The sequence below is a fragment of the Boeremia exigua genome, assembly GCF_020726555.1.
Source record: "Boeremia exigua strain MPI-SDFR-AT-0100 chromosome Unknown C7974scaffold_13, whole genome shotgun sequence".
Lineage (NCBI taxonomy): Eukaryota > Fungi > Ascomycota > Dothideomycetes > Pleosporales > Didymellaceae > Boeremia > Boeremia exigua.
Window position 1 is genome coordinate 70,592 of NW_025763530.1, and position 16,580 is coordinate 87,171.

Here is a 16,580-nt window from a genome sequence, read left to right on the forward strand (position 1 = left end):
GTAATGATTGTGGACTCGTAACTTGCATTGCTGAGGTAGTGGTGGGGCGCGTTGTGGTCTTATAGAAGACGGCGCGAGTGAGGCGGTTGCCTTGGCAGAAGTGAAGGGAAGGTGAAGCCTGTGAGGTAAGAGACCAAACGCACATAATAGACGGGAAGCAGCCCGTATCCGTCTCTTATGACTCTGATTGGAGATTAAGCGGGGCTGCGGGGATGAGCAGTGTCGCTCGCTCGATCGGGTGGTAGAGCAAACGAGGTGTTGACTCGCACTGAGGTCGTTTAGAATGGTGGTAGAAATTTGCCGACAACAACAGTGACAGACGGGAAATATTACCGGCATGCCAGCCAACAACAAGAGGATGCTAAGAGGATGCAGCAACACGGGGTCTGGCAGAGAGAGCGCAACAGGCCGGTGCAGGGAGCGGCCTGGAGAACGGGTGCCTGCAGCTGCTACGTGAGAATTAGAGTGACCCAAGGCTGCATGTTCTAAACATGGCTTCCTGTGTCGCGCATACACTTTGCCAACAAAGAATGGAGATGGGATTGTCGCCTGGGGAGCATGCGCTCTTTGAAACGAGCTTGGCCGGGTTACCATAAACACCTCCCATATCTTACGATGCACAACGAAAGTCAAGAAGTTCATGCATTTCTGAACTGCCTGCAATGCCCGCCTCTTATCGTACTTTTCCCAAGTTCCTGTGCGCTCAAACGCCAAATGAACAATGCTATCTGACCGCCACTGCCATACCCTCTTATACAACACGCTTGACCTGCCACGTATGTTAGATACAGTCAACACAGGAGGACCATTACTCACCTCGAAAAACCTCTTCAACCACCACACCTGGAAGCCGCCGTTCGCGCCGAGCACCAGAATCTGGAAGATGCTCCACCACTTGACGCGCGCGTTGGTGCTCTCAGCGGTGTTCCTGTGTGTCCGCTCGCGAACGACAATGTAGCCCTGCTCGTCCTTGACCTGCGAGACGAGCTCGGCCAGCTGGCGCACTACAGGCGATCAGTACATCTACACACGTGCCTTGCGTCCGCATCACGTACCCTCCTTGTCCAGGGGATCCTGGGGCGCCTCGGACTCGGGCACGTAGACGATGCCGTGCACGTTGAACGAGATCTCCTTTGTGTTCGCGCCCCAGTGCTCGTTGTTGAAGCAGTATGTGTATTTGCCGTCCTCGGCGGCGTCGAAGGTGTGGTCGCCCGACGACACGCCGCGCTCGTGGACCTGGTAGCTGTGGGACGGGGTCTCGATCTGCGCTGCGTCAGCCATTGCGCCCGCTGCCTCCCGGGGTGCAGTGTGTCTGCCGCGCGCGTACCCAGAAGTCAATCTCCAGGTTGCCGCTGCCGCCGAACTCGCGGTCGCCGACCTGGAAGGTCACGGTCATCTTGTCGTCCTTGTGCAGCGACTCGTGGAAGCACTCGCGCTGGTGCGCCTTCATCTGGATGTTGTGCGCCGACGTGAGCGAGAGCAAGCTGCCCGCCGCGGCGAGGAGACCAATGGGCGAGAACAGCATCTTTGCGTGGCCGTGGGGGCTGTGGTTCGTCCGGAGGGTGTTGTTGTAAACCCAGCGATGCGTTTCGGAGATGCCAGCTTGCCCGCAACTCACATGGCCCGTGCCCGGGCTCCATCCCTGACCGCGAAGTACGAAGTACCTACTGTACTTCGTGGATGCTCAACCCCCATCATGCCATTCTGCTAGACCCACCGGACACACTAATGCGCCATTTCCAGCGCAAGTACCTTTGTACAGTGTGGTAGGGGTAGAGCCTTGTAGACGGTCGCTCTCCGAATTATGGAGCTTGTTAGCGCCTACGAATGCCGTAACGTAAAGCCTTGCATAGGATACTGTCAGGGTAGTATCAAGTCTACAGATGCATCTCGTGATTTTCTCGAGTACGCACTTGGGTTTGCTTGTAACTCCCCTTCGTGTCTCAGTATCTCTTTGCATCAATCCACTCCATCAAATCTACCTCATCACCTCCAACTCTTTGCAATATGCGTCTCTTTGTCAGACTACAGCTATTCCGTCATCATGGTATCTCCTGCTCGTTTGTCGCTGCAGGCCCGTTTGTCACTGAGGCTCGAGTATAATTTCACCTTCACCCAACTGCCAAGACGAGGCTGCACCCGGACCAACTCCCACCATCGCACCAGCATTGCCGTCGATAGCTAGTCAATCATTCAGTCTGGATAGTATCTCACGATGGCCGACTCAAGCAATGCGCCGAGACGCGTCTCCATGGCCTTCATCCTGGGCTTCAGCAACAAGCCGTTCAAAGATGGAGGACCGCCTGCCCCAACGCAGCCGCCGCCGCCGCGTCGCCCCAGCGCGTTCAAGAAAATGGTGCGCGCTTCCGGTGCTGATGATGAGGCTGACTTACTTACTCTGCACAGGTCACCACGCCAGGCGGCGCCATTGAGTGGGTTGCGAGTGATGGACGCCGCGGCAGACTCACTGGCCCAGGCAAGCCACGGGTGAGTACTGCCAATCCTACTACTACGAATCAAGACAATACCGCGGCCAAGAAAGACGCCGATGATGATGCAGGCGGCATGGGCATGTTCGGCCTCTTTGATGACGCGCCTGCTGCGACCCAGACTGAAAAGAAGGCCGCCGACGCAGACAGCGGCTGGACCGACGAGGAAGACAAGAAGCTCCTCGAGCTCCGGAGTGAGAATCCCGGTCCGTGGATCGACACTGCAAATGCAATGGGCATGCCCGGGCAGGATCAGAAGTGTAGAGCGCGCTTCAACAAGATCAAGCCACCGGGTTGGAAGCCGAATAAAGCCAAGGGCGGCAACCAGAAGCCGAAGAACGAGAAGAATCGGAACAACCAGCACAACGCGCAGAATTTAACCCAGCCTGCAACCGTCACCAACTGGAACACTGGAGGTGGTACCACGGACAACAAGGACACCACGCAAAATGCCAACAACGGCTGGCCTGAGATTCCTGCGCTTGCAGATGAGAACTCGTGGGAGAAAAATGGTGCCACTGGTGACTGGGACAAGTCGAACAACGATGCCACCGGTGACTGGGACAAGTCGAACAACGCTACCACCCCAGTCGACACCAATCCAGCTACCGCTGACGGCATCTGGGGCGGCTGGGGCGGTCAAGCCGCAGACACAGGCGCGGACAATAAACCTGAAGGCGACGCTGTCGAAGGCTTCCAGGATGCGCAAGCCACCTGGGAAACCGGTGTTGACTCGGGCGACAAGGGTACAAACGCATGGGATGATACCAATAAGGGCTCTGAAGAAACTGGATTTAAAGAGACAAACGGATGGGGTACCACTCCAGTTACTGGAGAGATTGGAGGCAACACTACAGGCGGATGGGACACCACCGAAGGCGCTCAAGGTGGCGCTGGCGTTGGCTTTAGCGGTGAAGCGGATACCTGGGCCAACGCTGCCCCGACCTTGGACAGTACCGACAAGAAGATCGACGGCGGTAACACGACCACGAACTGGGATACCACTGGTAACAACAAGAAGGACGATGTCAACACGACGACAAACTGGGACACCACCAAGAATAACGACACCAGCAACAACACCACGAACTGGCCCAAAAATCAAACCACCGCTGCCAACAACACCTCATCCCATAACAAGTCCTCCAAGCACCACTCCAGGAACAATTCCTCAAAAGACCCCTCCAAAGACCCCTCCAAGTCCGCTCCGCCAACCTCCTACGAACTCACCCCCGACCAAACATTCTCCGCCGCCGACCTGCGCCTTATTGCCCGCATCCTGCAGCAGGATTGCCAGCTGGTGTGGGATAGAGTGAGTTGGCGATTCAGGGATAAGACGGGGAGAAATCTGCTGCCGAGTGTTTTTGAAGAGAAGATTACTGGGAGGGTGGTCGGTGAGGACCGTGGGGGCGGTCGTCGGTGAGGTGAGACGGCGGGGCGGAGGGTCGGGGTGTGCGCGGACTGGAGTCAGGTACAGGACCGAGTTCGGTCGAAGGATCCCTTGACGTTCCAGGTTGATAGCTAGAAGGCGCCTGCTGTGGGACCAGTGCCAAGGGATCGTTTGTCCGAGCCGTGAGCTGGCGTCTTCCGAGGTGGTGTTCGACCGACGCTCGGTCGAAGACTATGTATAATAAACTGGCTGGGTGAGTTCACCACATTCCACACTCCAGTCAGATATCGAGTCTCTCCTCATAAACAACTATACCTTGAACAATCACTTCATCAACTTGTACAACATCCAACGTCGTCCACTCAAGATGGTCAAAATCACGATCGCAGGCGGGACCAGCAGTACACTCCCCTTCCCTTTCAAAAGCACTGAATAGTCAGAACTCACGCCCATCAGATGTCGCCCAAGAGATAGTCGACGCACTCGTCGCCACCAAGAAGCACGAAATCCTGCTCCTCTCGCGAAAAGTCCTCCTCTATTTCCTCACCTTTGTACCCGACTAACATTCCCAGGGCGCCCCCGCCAACGCCCCACAGCGCGAAAACGTCTCCTACGCGAAGGTAGACTACACTTCTGTGGGTGACTTGACCGCAACGCTCGCCGGCACCCATACAGTGCTGTCATTCATCGCGCCGTTCCACGACCAAGACGAGGCCTTCGAAGCCCAGAAGAACCTCATCGACGCGTCAATCGCAGCCGGCGTGCAGCGCCTCGCCCCCAGCGAATGGGTGTGGTACGTCTCCTCTCCCTCCTTCGCACCTCCACCTACACCCCCACATCTCAGTACCTGAGTACGAGACCTCACTAACCGACCCCAGCGGCGACTCCAAAACCATGCCCTGGTACGCCTACAAAGCGCGCACACGCGCCTACCTCGCATCCATCACCAAAGACGCCCCCCAGCTGCAGTACTCCTGCTTCCAGCCGGGCCTCTTCACCAACTACCTCGCCGGCCCGCACCGCAGCGCCCCGCACCTGACGCCGATCCAGACGCCGCTCGACTTCGACAACCGGCGCATGCTGGTGTGCGAGGGCGGGCTGGAGGCGCGTATGACGCTGACGACGGTGCAGGATCTGGCGCGCGTGGTGGTAAGGGCGGTGGAGTATGAGGGGTTGTGGCCGCATGACGGGGGTGTGCGGGGGAGCGAGATGTCGCTGGGCGAGATTGCGGCGCTGGGGGAGAAACTGCGTGGTGCGTTGCGTCCCCTTCTGACCCCCCGTGCACAGTGACAGGCATGCTGATCTTGTTGCAGGCTCCATGGCCGTCGAGGGTGTCCCGCGCGCGGCGCTAGCGTCGGGCACGTGGACGAGCTCCTGGCGCCCGAAGATCGAGCACTCGGCGTTCCCGCCCGATCAGGTTGAGGCAGTATCTGGGGCGTTTGTTGGAGGTTTCCTTCTGGCGTTTGATGCGGGCGATCTGTGCGTGTCGGATGCGTGGAACAGGTTGCTGCCGGATTTTGAGCCACAGGGCGCGGAGGAGTTCTTGAGGGCGGCGTGGGAGGGGAAGCCGTAGATGGAGGCTGGGTTTGGTGTAGACGTGCTCGTTGATGGAGAGGATCTGGTGTGATACATCTGGCAAGTTGCTCTGTAATTGAGATGGATCGATGTAGCAATCAAGGGACTTGACTTCATCTCTGTCACATGGCCAATGCGATTACGGACGTTCTCACAAGCACCGATACAGGTGTCAGTGCTGGAAGCGTTGGAAGTGATGTTTGCTTGAGAATGACGTCATCAGTAGCTACTCATTTCGGCCGAATTCGGTCGAAGCTCAGCGCCCCTTTCCTACACACATTGTCAACAATGTCGACTGCTCGCAAACCACCTCGAGCAACATGCCAGAGCCTCTGAGAAAGCGGAGAGCTGTGCGGAAAGGGACGCGCAACTGCTGGGAATGCAAGCGGCGCAAAGTTCGCTGTAAGTTTGCTTCGCAGGCGTCACTCGCCTGCGAAAACTGCATTCACAGGCACACAACTTGTGTGAGCCAGGAATATGAACAAGATGAAGATCTAAATGTTGAAATTCCTGCGATCGGGCTTGAGGCTCGTTTGACGAAGGTTGAGGGTCTGTTGCAGCAGGTTCTCGACCAAAGCAGACAAAGATCTCCCATCAACCAGGCCCGCGTTGAGAATGCTCCTGTAAGCATGCTTGCACTGAAGATCTCGACTCACATCAATCTCTGACTTTGAACTAGGTGTATGCTCACAATCCAAGCTGCGAGACCTCTTTGTTCCCCACAAACAGTTTTCAGATTACACCCTCTTCGACTTCGCAGTCTGAACTGGAATCACCAATCACGCCCGCCAGTGAACATACCAGCATTTCTCAAAGCCTCCTTGCTATATGGCCAAATCAATATGAGCTTGAGTACATCTACGGTCTGCCAGCTCATCTCTCGCCAAATCAACCACTACGACCATCCACGTCAGCAGTGGATGCGAGTTCAGTGTCGGTGCGTGCGATGCTGCAACTGCCGCTGCTGGAACTACACCCGGTTCTTATAGCGCATAGGATGCTCAAGCTCGCGGGCTTACTTCAAGGAGCGTTATCAACGTACGACTTACCGGCGCAGCGACGCGAAAGGTTCGAACAGCTTGAGTCAAACATAGCCGACACGGTCGCCAAGTTAGTCACAACGAACGATGAGTTGACTTCCTCAATCGAGGGCATAGAGTGCATCGCGATGGAGGCATTGATGCAAAACCATGCGGGAAAGCTCCATCAAGCATGGAGAACACTGCGCCGAGCGACGACTAAAGCCCAAACCCTGGGTTTGTATCGAAACATGTCTTTGCCTCGCCATTATTTTCTTGACCCTCAAAATTACTTGAACTTTGATGTCGAATACCTCTGTTTCAAGATCGTTTGCATGGATTGCTATCTATCGATGACACTGGGACTTCCGCACGCCGACCATCTGCCGTACGCGATTGTGCCTCAGCAACTGTCTTCATTCAAACCGATCGATCAAATGGCCCGTCTACAGTGCCAAATAGCTGAACGGCTCATCGAACGAGCTAGACATGACTCTAGTGAGGATCACGATATCGACCTGCTGCTACTGGAAGCCACCGCCCACATGCCGCACTCGTGGTGGCTGGTACCAGAGCCCAGTCAGCGCCACGACATCGAGCCAGACCATGACAGCATCCTTACCCGCTTCACCTACCAAATCTCGCACTACCACCTGCTACTACGACTGTATCTGCCGTACGTACTCCAGCCGCTCGACGGAGCCGGAGTCGCGCGCGGAAAGCGCATGGCCTGGACCGCCAGCCGTGCAATCCTGTCTCGCTTCCTCGCCTTTCGCAAATGGAACAGCAGTCGTTACTACTGCCGGGGCATGGATTTCCTGGCGTTGGTCGCGCTCACCGTGCTGTGTGTCGCGCACATCGACTCTCGACGCATGGGCGCAGCCTCGACCGATACGTTGAGTGAGCTCGCGCACAGCTATGCCACCGACAGAGGCATGATGCAGCAGACGCTGCGCATCATGCAGTGGGTCGATTCCGATGAACTTGCGTTGAATCTGGCCAGGATGATGCAGAGCTTGCTGGATGTTGAGGCTGATGCGGCAGATGGGACGGAGTATAGCGCTACTGCAATGCATAGCCATGTTGGCGCAACTGAATACCAGAGCGAGCTTCTTGACGAGGGACGGAAGCTCCAGCTTCGGATTCCTTACTTTGGAACTATAATGTTGCAGCGCGAGCCGGGCTCCGCGCAGAATGATGTTGCGACCGCACCAGATGGCTTCACTTTTGAGGCAGAGTTTGACTGCGGGATTGACTGGTCGCAGCAAGCGGCTGCGTGTGACGATTGGACGTTGCAGAATGTTAATCAAGCCCTCTTCCTCGATCTTTTTGGAACCACCTGATAGTATCTTGTCCACGATATTCGTACAAGAGGCGTATATGCCATTCCGAAGACAGGATTTAGACAGCCCGAAACGATGGCGGATTGGTCATTATGGTAGTAAGCAGTGACTTCGGCAGCTATGGGAATGGTGAAAGGGATACCACAGAGTGTGCGTCGGGCGATGATATCGCTCTGAACGCGAAACCAGGATAGCAGTAAGTCTTCTACTTTTCCAGAAAGTCTCACAGCTGACAGACAGACCAGATAGATACTTGATCTAAGGCTTGGGAGTCGATACACGTACGGAGTCTTTGATACACGGAGCTTCGCGAGCTTATCAAAAGACTTATCCGACCTCCACACAACGCTTCTTCCTGCGTTTTCAAACTACAAAATTCGTGGAACGTGGGCAAAGTCATAGTGCGACCTCGCCAGGATACAGATTATCAGACTTAGATCGACCTGCAGCGTGCAGCAACGGAGCCATCGCCACCTTCTTTCCATTGGCCAGGGCCCTGTCTTGTCCCACGCATACCCCTCATCAGAACGCAAGATCTACAAGGGGCCTCGAGCAAACAGCATTTTGCCTGAGACTATGATGCAGATTGGCCAATCGCGATCGGTGTTCGCGTCGACGCTAACCTTGGTGTGCTGTTTGGTGCGTTGAGAGAGACATCTTATCAATGCACCTCACAGCTTTCCCGTTGCTCTCTCGACTCGCAAAGGACACTCTCCGACATTGCGTCTGACTTCACTACCGCCCAGCTCCTGCGACGAGCGCATTAACGCTGCGAGAAGTCACATCACCAACGCTATGGACGACAAAGAAGCGTCGCAGCCGCCTGTGGTGCAAGATGTAGTCGACGAGAGTAGTCTCAACGAGCAAGACAAGGACGTGATGGCGCAGATGGGGAAGAAGCAGCGGCTACCCGTATGTCCTTGCAACGATTGCCCCTCTTGCGCATCGAGTGGAGAGAACTGACACCGCGAAGCGTCGCTTCAACATCATCACGCTCCTAGGCTTATCACTGACCTTTCTGTCGAGCTGGGAAGCTGTCGGAGCCTCGATGGGCGTGGGTCTGATGGCCGGCGGCCCAGTCGCGCTGGTCTATGGTTTCACGTTCGCGTTTTCTGGTACTCTCGCGTGCGCCGCGAGCGTGGCGGAGATGGCGAGCATTTGCCCGATCTCCGGGGCGCAGTACCATTGGACGTACATGTTTGCGCCGACGAGGTGGAAGGTGTTTTTGTCATTCATGCAAGGTATGAGATATTTGGGGCTACGCTTTGCAATGTTGACAGGTTCGCAGGATGGGTGACGGTGTTTGCGTGGCAGGCCACTATTACCTCGTTGACTTTCTTGATGGCTGGTCAGCTGCAAGGTATTGTCGTGTTTTCGAATTTATCTTACACACCTGAGCGCTGGCACCTTACGCTTATCATGTGGCTTGTCGTACTCATAGCGTGGGTGCAAAACGTCTGGGGAATTCGGTTGCTTCCTATGTTGGAGCTGTTTGCAGGGTGTTTCCATGTTCTAATGTTCTTTGTCTTCTGTATCGTCATGCTGGCCATGGGTCGAAATGCAAGCGCCGACTTCGTCTTCACTGGCTTCGTCAACGGAACTGGATGGGAAAACAACGCGGTCGCATGGTTCATCGGCCTGTTACCAAGCATCTGGTGTGCCATCGGTAAGAATATGCAGGTCCAATTAGTGCGATGCTGCACTTACTCACAGGTCTACAGGTTTCGACGGCGCAATCCACCTCAGCGAAGAAACCTCCAATTCGCCCCGATCCATTCCGAAAGTCATCATCCACACCGTTCTCATCAATGGCTCCCTTGCATTTCTCTTCTTGCTTACCTCCTTATTCAGCATCTCCAGCATCTCCGATGTTCTGAGCACCCCTACCGGATACCCGTTAATTGAAATTATCCATCAGGCCACACGATCTTCAGCTGCGACAACGACTCTTTATGCTTTCATACTCGCGATAACCATGGCCGCCATGTTCGGCACGCTCGCCTCGGTATCTCGCATGACCTGGGCGTTCGCCCGAGACAACGGCCTACCCTTCTCGCGGTACCTACAACACATCGACTCCGTACACCAGGTACCCACTCGGTCCATCACACTCGTGTCTGCCATAATAATCCTCCTGTCTCTGATCAACATTGGCTCCACAACTGCACTATCCGCCATACTCTCCCTTAGCACGATCGCGCTCTACGTGTCCTACATAATCCCAATAACCTGCCTGATCTTCCTCCGCCTCCGTGTTCCAGTCACTATATACACCTCATCGATTGGCCACGCAGACGTGTCAGAGGACCGTTTGGTATTCGGGCCGTGGAATCTCGGCCGCTGGGGATTGGTGGTAAATATCTACGCCGCATGCTATGCCACTTTACTAGTGCCGTTCATGGCTCTGCCAACGAGCTTGCCGTTGACCCCGATGACAATGAACTATGCGGGTCCTGTTTCCGGAGGTGTTTTGCTGTTTGCTGTTTGCGATTGGCTTTGGCTAGGGAAGCGAAGATATGCAGGGCCGAAGAGAGACAGGTAATGGAGGAGGCATGGGTCGACGAGGTTACGTATGTACGAACGAATGAATATGTGCAAAGAATCTACCTCGTCCAGAACTAAACTAGATCTAGCTACCCTGGCACGACCTGAAAGTTGAAAGACACGCCAGTGGTCTACCAGTCCTTGAGCGCTGCTACTACGCAACTGGGCAGTGGTCGTAGTTTCCAGCAACGTTGTTTCCCCACCACTGCGGGAACGGAATTGCCGGGCCTCCAGCACCAAAGACGGCGAAAGACAGAATGAACAGGCAAGTAAGACTCGCGCCGTCGAACGCACCCGCAATGAGGTACGAGTAGTCCTTGAAAATGCGCGGCCTGTAGTTACGCAGGTAGAACTGCGTGTAAAACCCAACAATGGTCCAGCTGAGAAGCACGCATGTTTGCGACTGGTTGTATGGGATGTAACCCGCGTACTGGATGAACTGCGGGAAGTTGATCTCGTGGAGCGAGAACTTGCCGATTCTGGGGACGAACTGTGATGTGTCAGTACATAAGAGATAAAGTGACGACGAGGCAGGGCTTACTTGGGCGACGATGCGGTGCACGGCGACGATGCCAGCACCAACGAGAAGTCCGAAGGGGACGATTGAGTAGGTTTGGCCTTGCTTGTAAAGATAGGCGGCGAGCGCCCAGGTCGACGCATTGGTGTTGTAAGATTGCATGGTTGCACCACTCCACGATGCGTTGCCGTCGGAATCGGCAAGCAGCTCTTTGTTTCCTGTAACGATAGAGATCATGACAGCGTAGTTGATGAATCCACCAAGTATGGTGCCGTAGATCTGGGTCAGGAACATGACACGAGGAGGGATCTTGACTGTGCATTTGTTAGTGCCCTTTCTCCAACACCGATGAGCATGGACGTACGATATTCGCCGAGCTTCAGGTCCATACTGAGCTGGACAGAGCCGTTGATAACGTTGTGAGACCACGCAGCGAAGTACATGTTGCCAATGGGACGCCCGGGCAGAATCAGGCCGGCGATGACCTTGGACAAATTGTTCGTCGCAATGCCGTTACCGAAACGAGAGTAGAGGATCGTGCTCTGTCTCTAGTCAGTGAACCATCACAACAGAACGGGGCGGGCAGACACTTACGAAGGGTGCAATGATGACTCCCGTGATCAATGCGATAATGTAGCCCCAAACGGGGAGAGTGACGTTCTCCTTGATAACGACGATGAGTCCAAGAATAAAGCTGAAGACAAGCACAGAGATGTACCACCACCATGGCGCTTCCTTGTAGTTTTTGTGCATGTGGGCGTGATGCGGGTCGTTGAAGCTTCCGACTCTAGCCAGCTTGAACGTTTTGACAATGTCCCCACCCCAGAAAAGAGCAATGTGAGCAATCATAGCTCCAATCTAGAATCAATTAGATGTTGTTCATGATACTAGTGTTAGGCGACTTACCGCAGCATTGGCCATGAACATGGAGTATGCAAAAGTCCCCGTAAGTCTCGGCAGCCCATACTTGGCCAAAGCAGTCTTGTCGAGCACACCATCAACAAACACGCTTGTGCTGGGATATCTATCCCCGTCCGCGGTCAACAACCGAGTCGACATAAATGGGAGCGATTTCGCATTCCAAGCATTGCCGTAATAGATACCAAGCATAACGAAGAAGCACACAACAAGCCCTGCGGTCTGGTGTAGTTGAAGCTTGAGTGGAAGCGATGACTGGAACGAAGTGATCTACGGAGAAAATGATGGTCAGTCGCGCTCATGAAGGCTGTGCAAATACTTACATATTGCCAATCGAACGAAAGATTAAGAAGACCCAGGCCTTCGTTGTTGGTAGCGCCACCGAAAATGTTGGTAATTATTGCCGCCTTTGACCCAACTGCATGCATAGCCGCCAGGCAAGGAATAGAGACTGAGTTGAGCCACGGGAATATGTATGCCGGGAAGAACTCGTAGACGAACATTCCGGAGAAGGCGATCCAAAACCACCTGAGTGGTTTGGAGTTCTTGACGGATTGCCAGTGGAGACCTTGGATGACCTTCACGGTCGGAAGACTGCTCCAGTAGACTGCATCGACGTGCCAGACGCAGATGGGACGCATGATGCCGCAAATGCCGTACCCAAAGAGTCCAATCGAGATGGTGCTGAAAATAACAGTGATAGGGCTGAGAGGCAGATCGTAGAAGATGTCCTGCGCAGCAAAGACCTGACTACTGGGAGCAGCGATCGATGCCGACGTAGCTGTGATAGCTGCAACTGCGTGTTCCTTCAAGTTCCATTCGCCATAATTGAAGAATGAGATTATCCGAATGTAGATCGGGATTTTACCAACACCGCCTTTGGCGATCCATCGGGCCTCGAACTTATCGCCTCGCGGTAGGACCTTGGCCCATGCATTGCCTAGAAAGTAAGCCATGAGCACGATGAAGGTCCCCTGGATGGTAACGAGTGTTGGCTTGAACTAAAGCGGACGTCAGTGGATGCGGGCAAGCAATAGTGCTAGAGAACGACGCACCATATAGATCTGGTAAACCACGGCCTGGAATGCAGACAAAATGGTCGCGAGAAATATACTCCGGAATGTCAAGGCCGGATCGCCGTCGTCCCGCATGGGTAACAAATGGGCAGCAGCATCAGCTCCTGTGACAATGATGTGGTTATCATCGTCCTGATCGGCATCGTCGTATGCAGGCAATGCTGCCTTGATCTCAGGCTCCAGGGTACCCTTCTTGTCGAGCTCTCCATCACTATCCGCGAGACGGTGCTTCTCGTCAGTGAACGCGTTGACGGCTTCGTGGCTTGGAGCGACCGTAGGCTTCCCCTCAATGCCAGGAGCGGCAAGAACGAGAGTTTCACCCAAGGGGTTTGCGGCCATAGTGTGAAGGGCGAAGAAGGTAATTTCTTGTCCATGAGTATCGGACCTTGAGTGTCACGCTATATACCTTCTCCGAGACAGCGCTAGAAGCACGTGAACAATCCATGCGATAGCGAATTCTGGTGTGGCTGAATGCATTTGCCAATGGCAGGAACCCTTGGGTTCCAAGCGGCGATTTTGTGCCATTGCCTAGGTACGAAAGGGAAGGTCGCGCAGATGGCAACATCGCTGGTGTTGGAGGCGAACTTAGTCGGGCGTGCACGCCAATATTGCTTGAATCACACAAGGCTGGTTGTGGAGATACGATATCAATTCAGCCAAGTCCTGGACACTAGTGTGCATTAGGGAGGTCGACGGGAAGGAAAAGTTGCATGCCAGTAGGAAAGAAGACTGGCTTGCTTCCAAGGTTCCTGTGACCGGGTTCGCCGTGAAGCTGCGCCGCGACACATGTTGGGTTTTCTGATCCTACTTATTGAAGCGCATGTTCAATGTCACAGGTGTAGGTGTGTTAGGTGTCGGTCTGGAGATGCCGAACACGCAATCAGGTACCGGCACCCAAATTCGTGCAACTTCCAGAAGATTGCGGGGCGGGCAAAGTCGAATCGCAATCAGTGAAACGACATCAGCCAGATCACCTCCGGAGCAACGTGCCTAGCGTCGGATCTTGTGCGAGTTCATACCGGAACCCCGGCCTTAGCGCTAGAGCACGCGATAAGAGCAGTTGCCAAGAAGCGGACCCTTAACTGAATAAGCTTAAGTTTCTTAAGCTGTGGAAGTGAGAACCTTATTAGTTATTATATTTACTACATGGCTACTAGATGAGAGCATGAGACTTCTCTTAAGACTTTGCAAACAGAGTTGCGAGGTTACTGTGTGTTGACCCGCTGTTGGGCGCATCGAAACTGATACGAGTGGCGTGTAGCGGTTCCGTTCCTGCGATAGATAGGACAGGGAGTGCGATAGGAGGTATCGATGCTGGTTGGAGAACATGCATACTGCGGGATCAGCATGCCCCTGCCCTCAGCCAGGCGAGGGGCCGGCCACTCCACCGCACCCACACTGATCCCCCGTCAGTAACATTCCGTCGGCGCCCATCCATGCGACAGCTGCTGCAGATTGCAACGCAAAATAGCCGATCAAAAGTACGAGAGAAGCGCGGGGACGGCACCGCCATCGCGAAGCCGAGCTCAGATGGGAATTACCCCAAAACTGAGATTCAGCACACAAAACTCGGGTTTACGTGTCATAATTGGAAGGAACGCCTATGCTGTAGCGGTTTGAGCGCATTCTCGATCCCAGAAGAACTGGTTTGTGCCACTCTCTGCGATGAATTCGCCTTGCGACAGCGAGTACTGGAGGTAGGCGCAGTTCTGAAGGCCCGGGTTGAAAAGATAGCTCATGCACGCAGCCTCAGCCAGACACAGAGCAGCACATGTCGAGATGTCCGTGGCAGGGACAAGGTTGAACGAAGAGGCATAGTACTCGGTTTTGTTGGCAAAGCCCTCCACACCACAGGTATTCCCCGGTGCTGGAGGCGCGTCGCACTTTCCGAATCCGCTCTGGCAGCCCACTTCACAAAAGCCGCTAGTACTTCCACTGCGATTCTATGTCAGCTTCTGTCTCTGCTACTATGGGCGTAAAGGACTTACCAGTAGGCGTATTGTGAGCAACAGTCGCCAAATGTCGATCCTAAGCAAGTCATTCCGCCGTTGCTTGCTCCGCATTGCCCGTTGGTGGAAACCACCTGTGTAGGCAATGGGCTATCTGAAGTAGTTGTGGTCAAGGTAGTGAACGATGAGGAGGCCAGGCTTGATGAAGGCGATGCTGAAGTAGAGGTGGATGGTGGGGGTTCGGACGTGCTCACGCCACCGCAGGTCCCGAAAGCAGCATTGCAGCCAGCATCGCAGTAGATTTCAGTACTTCCGCACCATCCATATTCACTGCAACAGTCGCCCCAACGAGATCCCGAGCAAGTGAACCCTCCAGTTCCGCCGCAACTTCCATCAGGAGAAACCTTCACATCCGGACTGGAAGAGGGCAATACTACAGGAGCTGAGGAAGACGGTGAGGTTGGCGAGGCCAATATTGATGAAGTCAATACCACATCAGGTAAAGAAGATGGCGTGGAGGACGAGATCGGTACGGACGAAGATGGTGCTACAGCAGCGGAAGAAGACGGCGAGGTAGATGCTGGAGATGGGCTGGAAGGCGCTGAAGGTGATGTGACAGGAACGGTAATCACTCTCGTTGACGATGTTGATGTTTTGCTCGCTGTCGAAGGCTTTGCTGATGTTGAGGTTGGTTTTACGGATGTTGAAACAGCCGAGGTGCAGTCGCCGAAACCAACTTGGCAACCCTTTCCGCAATGCACCGAGGTTGAACCGCAGACTCCGCTCTTGGAGCAGCAGTTTCCAAAGATCGAGTTCTTGCAGGTGGGTGTGTTTCTGGTCTGCGCACCGCAGCGAACGACGGTAGTGTATTTAGTTGCAATGGTTGCATCAGCGCCAAGGAATGGAAGGGCCGCGATGGCCAATAGAAGAGCAGAATGCATTTTGAAGGGAGATGAGCAGAACGAGTGGCTGGATTGAATTACGGTCGCGTCGGATAGAAGCCGTTGCACATCGAGCACTCAAAAAGAGCGGACGATGTCATATATGCAAACTCATACTGTCAAACTCACACTGTCAATGCGAAAGGGGAAATAAAATCTAGGCCGACAGCGGCAGCCGCTATACTCTTCGTGGTGTAGCCAAGATCAACAATACGCGAGTTCTCCACAGAAATAGATGCCACTGTTTTTAGCAGCATCCTGTTTAATCTGCCGTTGCTTCCTTCAGCCTCAGTAAAAACGCCTTCTGAAAAGTCGGCGCACTGTACGGCAACCACGAATCTTCGCAAGCGAGGTCCATAGTAAGATATGCTGTGTCACCGAGATATGTGTCGCACGCTAGGTGTGTCGTGCATCCAAAGAGGTTGCCCGAGCTTCCATACACATCGCGAGATACTGGATTCAGAGGATTCAAACATACGTCAGCCACTTCTCACGATCTCCTGATGTCAGCCTCAGCAATTGTGTTTAACACAGATGCTCGAGTTTGAGCCAAGCACACCGCGTGGCCGCCACCAATAGGTAGTTGCAGGAGTGCAGCACGCGAAGGACTTGCTGACGTTAAGTTTACGAACGGTGCCCAAATTTCGTGCAACGCGACGATGCCGTAGGCAGGCCAGACTAGCTGGTCGAATATGAAAGTATCGCCTAGAGCAAGCCTAGCTTTTCTAATGGCCTTAGCTGCGTCTGCTGGCGTTCCGTGGAGCACTGTTTTGCCGATGTCCTTGCGTCAGCGCGCGCTTCCTCCCGCGCGCGACCCGT

General features: G+C 54.3%; 7 protein-coding genes across 7 annotated transcripts; 4 read left to right on the forward strand and 3 right to left on the reverse strand.

The window, feature by feature from the left end:
* Positions 1-334: 334 nt before the first annotated feature.
* C7974DRAFT_428324 (emp24/gp25L/p24 family/GOLD-domain-containing protein) lies at positions 335-1,570 on the reverse strand. The gene is made up of 4 exons (XM_046144593.1): positions 1,328-1,570; positions 1,056-1,263; positions 817-1,004; positions 335-769 (listed from the first exon to the last, which is right to left on the reverse strand). The coding sequence occupies exons 1-4, from the start codon at positions 1,523-1,525 to the stop codon at positions 752-754; spliced, it is 612 nt and encodes a 203-aa protein (XP_045991927.1). The 5' UTR covers positions 1,526-1,570; the 3' UTR covers positions 335-751.
* Positions 1,571-1,998: 428 nt separating this feature from the next.
* Positions 1,999-4,122, forward strand: C7974DRAFT_443732 (uncharacterized protein). Its single transcript, XM_046145467.1, has 2 exons — positions 1,999-2,356; positions 2,407-4,122. Exons 1-2 carry the CDS (start codon positions 2,216-2,218, stop codon positions 3,910-3,912), a joined length of 1,647 nt encoding a protein of 548 aa, XP_045991928.1. The 5' UTR covers positions 1,999-2,215; the 3' UTR covers positions 3,913-4,122.
* A 124-nt stretch (positions 4,123-4,246) lies between these two features.
* C7974DRAFT_466364 (uncharacterized protein) lies at positions 4,247-5,633 on the forward strand (the record flags this gene model as incomplete). The annotated part of the gene is made up of 5 exons (XM_046146328.1): positions 4,247-4,280; positions 4,336-4,406; positions 4,452-4,672; positions 4,758-5,131; positions 5,193-5,633. The coding sequence occupies 5 exons, from the start codon at positions 4,247-4,249 to the stop codon at positions 5,450-5,452; spliced, it is 960 nt and encodes a 319-aa protein (XP_045991929.1). The 3' UTR covers positions 5,453-5,633.
* A 92-nt stretch (positions 5,634-5,725) lies between these two features.
* On the forward strand, positions 5,726-7,861 carry C7974DRAFT_65679 (uncharacterized protein). Its single transcript, XM_046147015.1, has 2 exons — positions 5,726-6,077; positions 6,134-7,861. Exons 1-2 carry the CDS (start codon positions 5,775-5,777, stop codon positions 7,814-7,816), a joined length of 1,986 nt encoding a protein of 661 aa, XP_045991930.1. The 5' UTR covers positions 5,726-5,774; the 3' UTR covers positions 7,817-7,861.
* Positions 7,862-8,414: 553 nt separating this feature from the next.
* On the forward strand, positions 8,415-10,436 carry C7974DRAFT_65692 (amino acid/polyamine transporter I). The gene is made up of 4 exons (XM_046147016.1): positions 8,415-8,728; positions 8,790-9,057; positions 9,105-9,482; positions 9,538-10,436. The coding sequence occupies exons 1-4, from the start codon at positions 8,612-8,614 to the stop codon at positions 10,356-10,358; spliced, it is 1,584 nt and encodes a 527-aa protein (XP_045991931.1). The 5' UTR covers positions 8,415-8,611; the 3' UTR covers positions 10,359-10,436.
* Positions 10,385-13,254, reverse strand: C7974DRAFT_466366 (OPT oligopeptide transporter protein-domain-containing protein). Its single transcript, XM_046146329.1, has 7 exons — positions 12,851-13,254; positions 12,119-12,796; positions 11,784-12,065; positions 11,472-11,735; positions 11,242-11,419; positions 10,902-11,191; positions 10,385-10,850 (listed from the first exon to the last, which is right to left on the reverse strand). Exons 1-7 carry the CDS (start codon positions 13,208-13,210, stop codon positions 10,515-10,517), a joined length of 2,388 nt encoding a protein of 795 aa, XP_045991932.1. The 5' UTR covers positions 13,211-13,254; the 3' UTR covers positions 10,385-10,514.
* A 1,082-nt stretch (positions 13,255-14,336) lies between these two features.
* Positions 14,337-15,872, reverse strand: C7974DRAFT_65702 (uncharacterized protein). The gene is made up of 2 exons (XM_046147017.1): positions 14,860-15,872; positions 14,337-14,806 (listed from the first exon to the last, which is right to left on the reverse strand). Exons 1-2 carry the CDS (start codon positions 15,759-15,761, stop codon positions 14,473-14,475), a joined length of 1,236 nt encoding a protein of 411 aa, XP_045991933.1. The 5' UTR covers positions 15,762-15,872; the 3' UTR covers positions 14,337-14,472.
* Between the last annotated feature and the right edge of the window lie 708 nt (positions 15,873-16,580).

Coding starts and splice junctions, on each gene's coding strand:
- C7974DRAFT_443732 (XM_046145467.1), top strand. CDS start 2,216: ATGGCCGACTCAAGCAATGCGCCGAGACGCGTCTCCATGGCCTTCATC. Junction 2,357..2,406: donor CCAGCGCGTTCAAGAAAATG/GTGCGCGCTTCC, acceptor TACTCTGCACAG/GTCACCACGCCAGGCGGCGC.
- C7974DRAFT_65679 (XM_046147015.1), top strand. CDS start 5,775: ATGCCAGAGCCTCTGAGAAAGCGGAGAGCTGTGCGGAAAGGGACGCGC. Junction 6,078..6,133: donor CCCGCGTTGAGAATGCTCCT/GTAAGCATGCTT, acceptor ACTTTGAACTAG/GTGTATGCTCACAATCCAAG.
- C7974DRAFT_428324 (XM_046144593.1), bottom strand. CDS start 1,525: ATGCTGTTCTCGCCCATTGGTCTCCTCGCCGCGGCGGGCAGCTTGCTC. Junction 1,264..1,327: donor ACCTGGAGATTGACTTCTGG/GTACGCGCGCGG, acceptor GACGCAGCGCAG/ATCGAGACCCCGTCCCACAG. Junction 1,005..1,055: donor GGATCCCCTGGACAAGGAGG/GTACGTGATGCG, acceptor GATCGCCTGTAG/TGCGCCAGCTGGCCGAGCTC.
- C7974DRAFT_65702 (XM_046147017.1), bottom strand. CDS start 15,761: ATGCATTCTGCTCTTCTATTGGCCATCGCGGCCCTTCCATTCCTTGGC. Junction 14,807..14,859: donor TGCTCACAATACGCCTACTG/GTAAGTCCTTTA, acceptor ATAGAATCGCAG/TGGAAGTACTAGCGGCTTTT.
- C7974DRAFT_466366 (XM_046146329.1), bottom strand. CDS start 13,210: ATGGCCGCAAACCCCTTGGGTGAAACTCTCGTTCTTGCCGCTCCTGGC. Junction 12,797..12,850: donor TGGTTTACCAGATCTATATG/GTGCGTCGTTCT, acceptor CGTCCGCTTTAG/TTCAAGCCAACACTCGTTAC. Junction 10,851..10,901: donor TGCACCGCATCGTCGCCCAA/GTAAGCCCTGCC, acceptor GACACATCACAG/TTCGTCCCCAGAATCGGCAA.
- C7974DRAFT_65692 (XM_046147016.1), top strand. CDS start 8,612: ATGGACGACAAAGAAGCGTCGCAGCCGCCTGTGGTGCAAGATGTAGTC. Junction 9,058..9,104: donor GTTTTTGTCATTCATGCAAG/GTATGAGATATT, acceptor ACAGGTTCGCAG/GATGGGTGACGGTGTTTGCG. Junction 9,483..9,537: donor AAGCATCTGGTGTGCCATCG/GTAAGAATATGC, acceptor ACAGGTCTACAG/GTTTCGACGGCGCAATCCAC.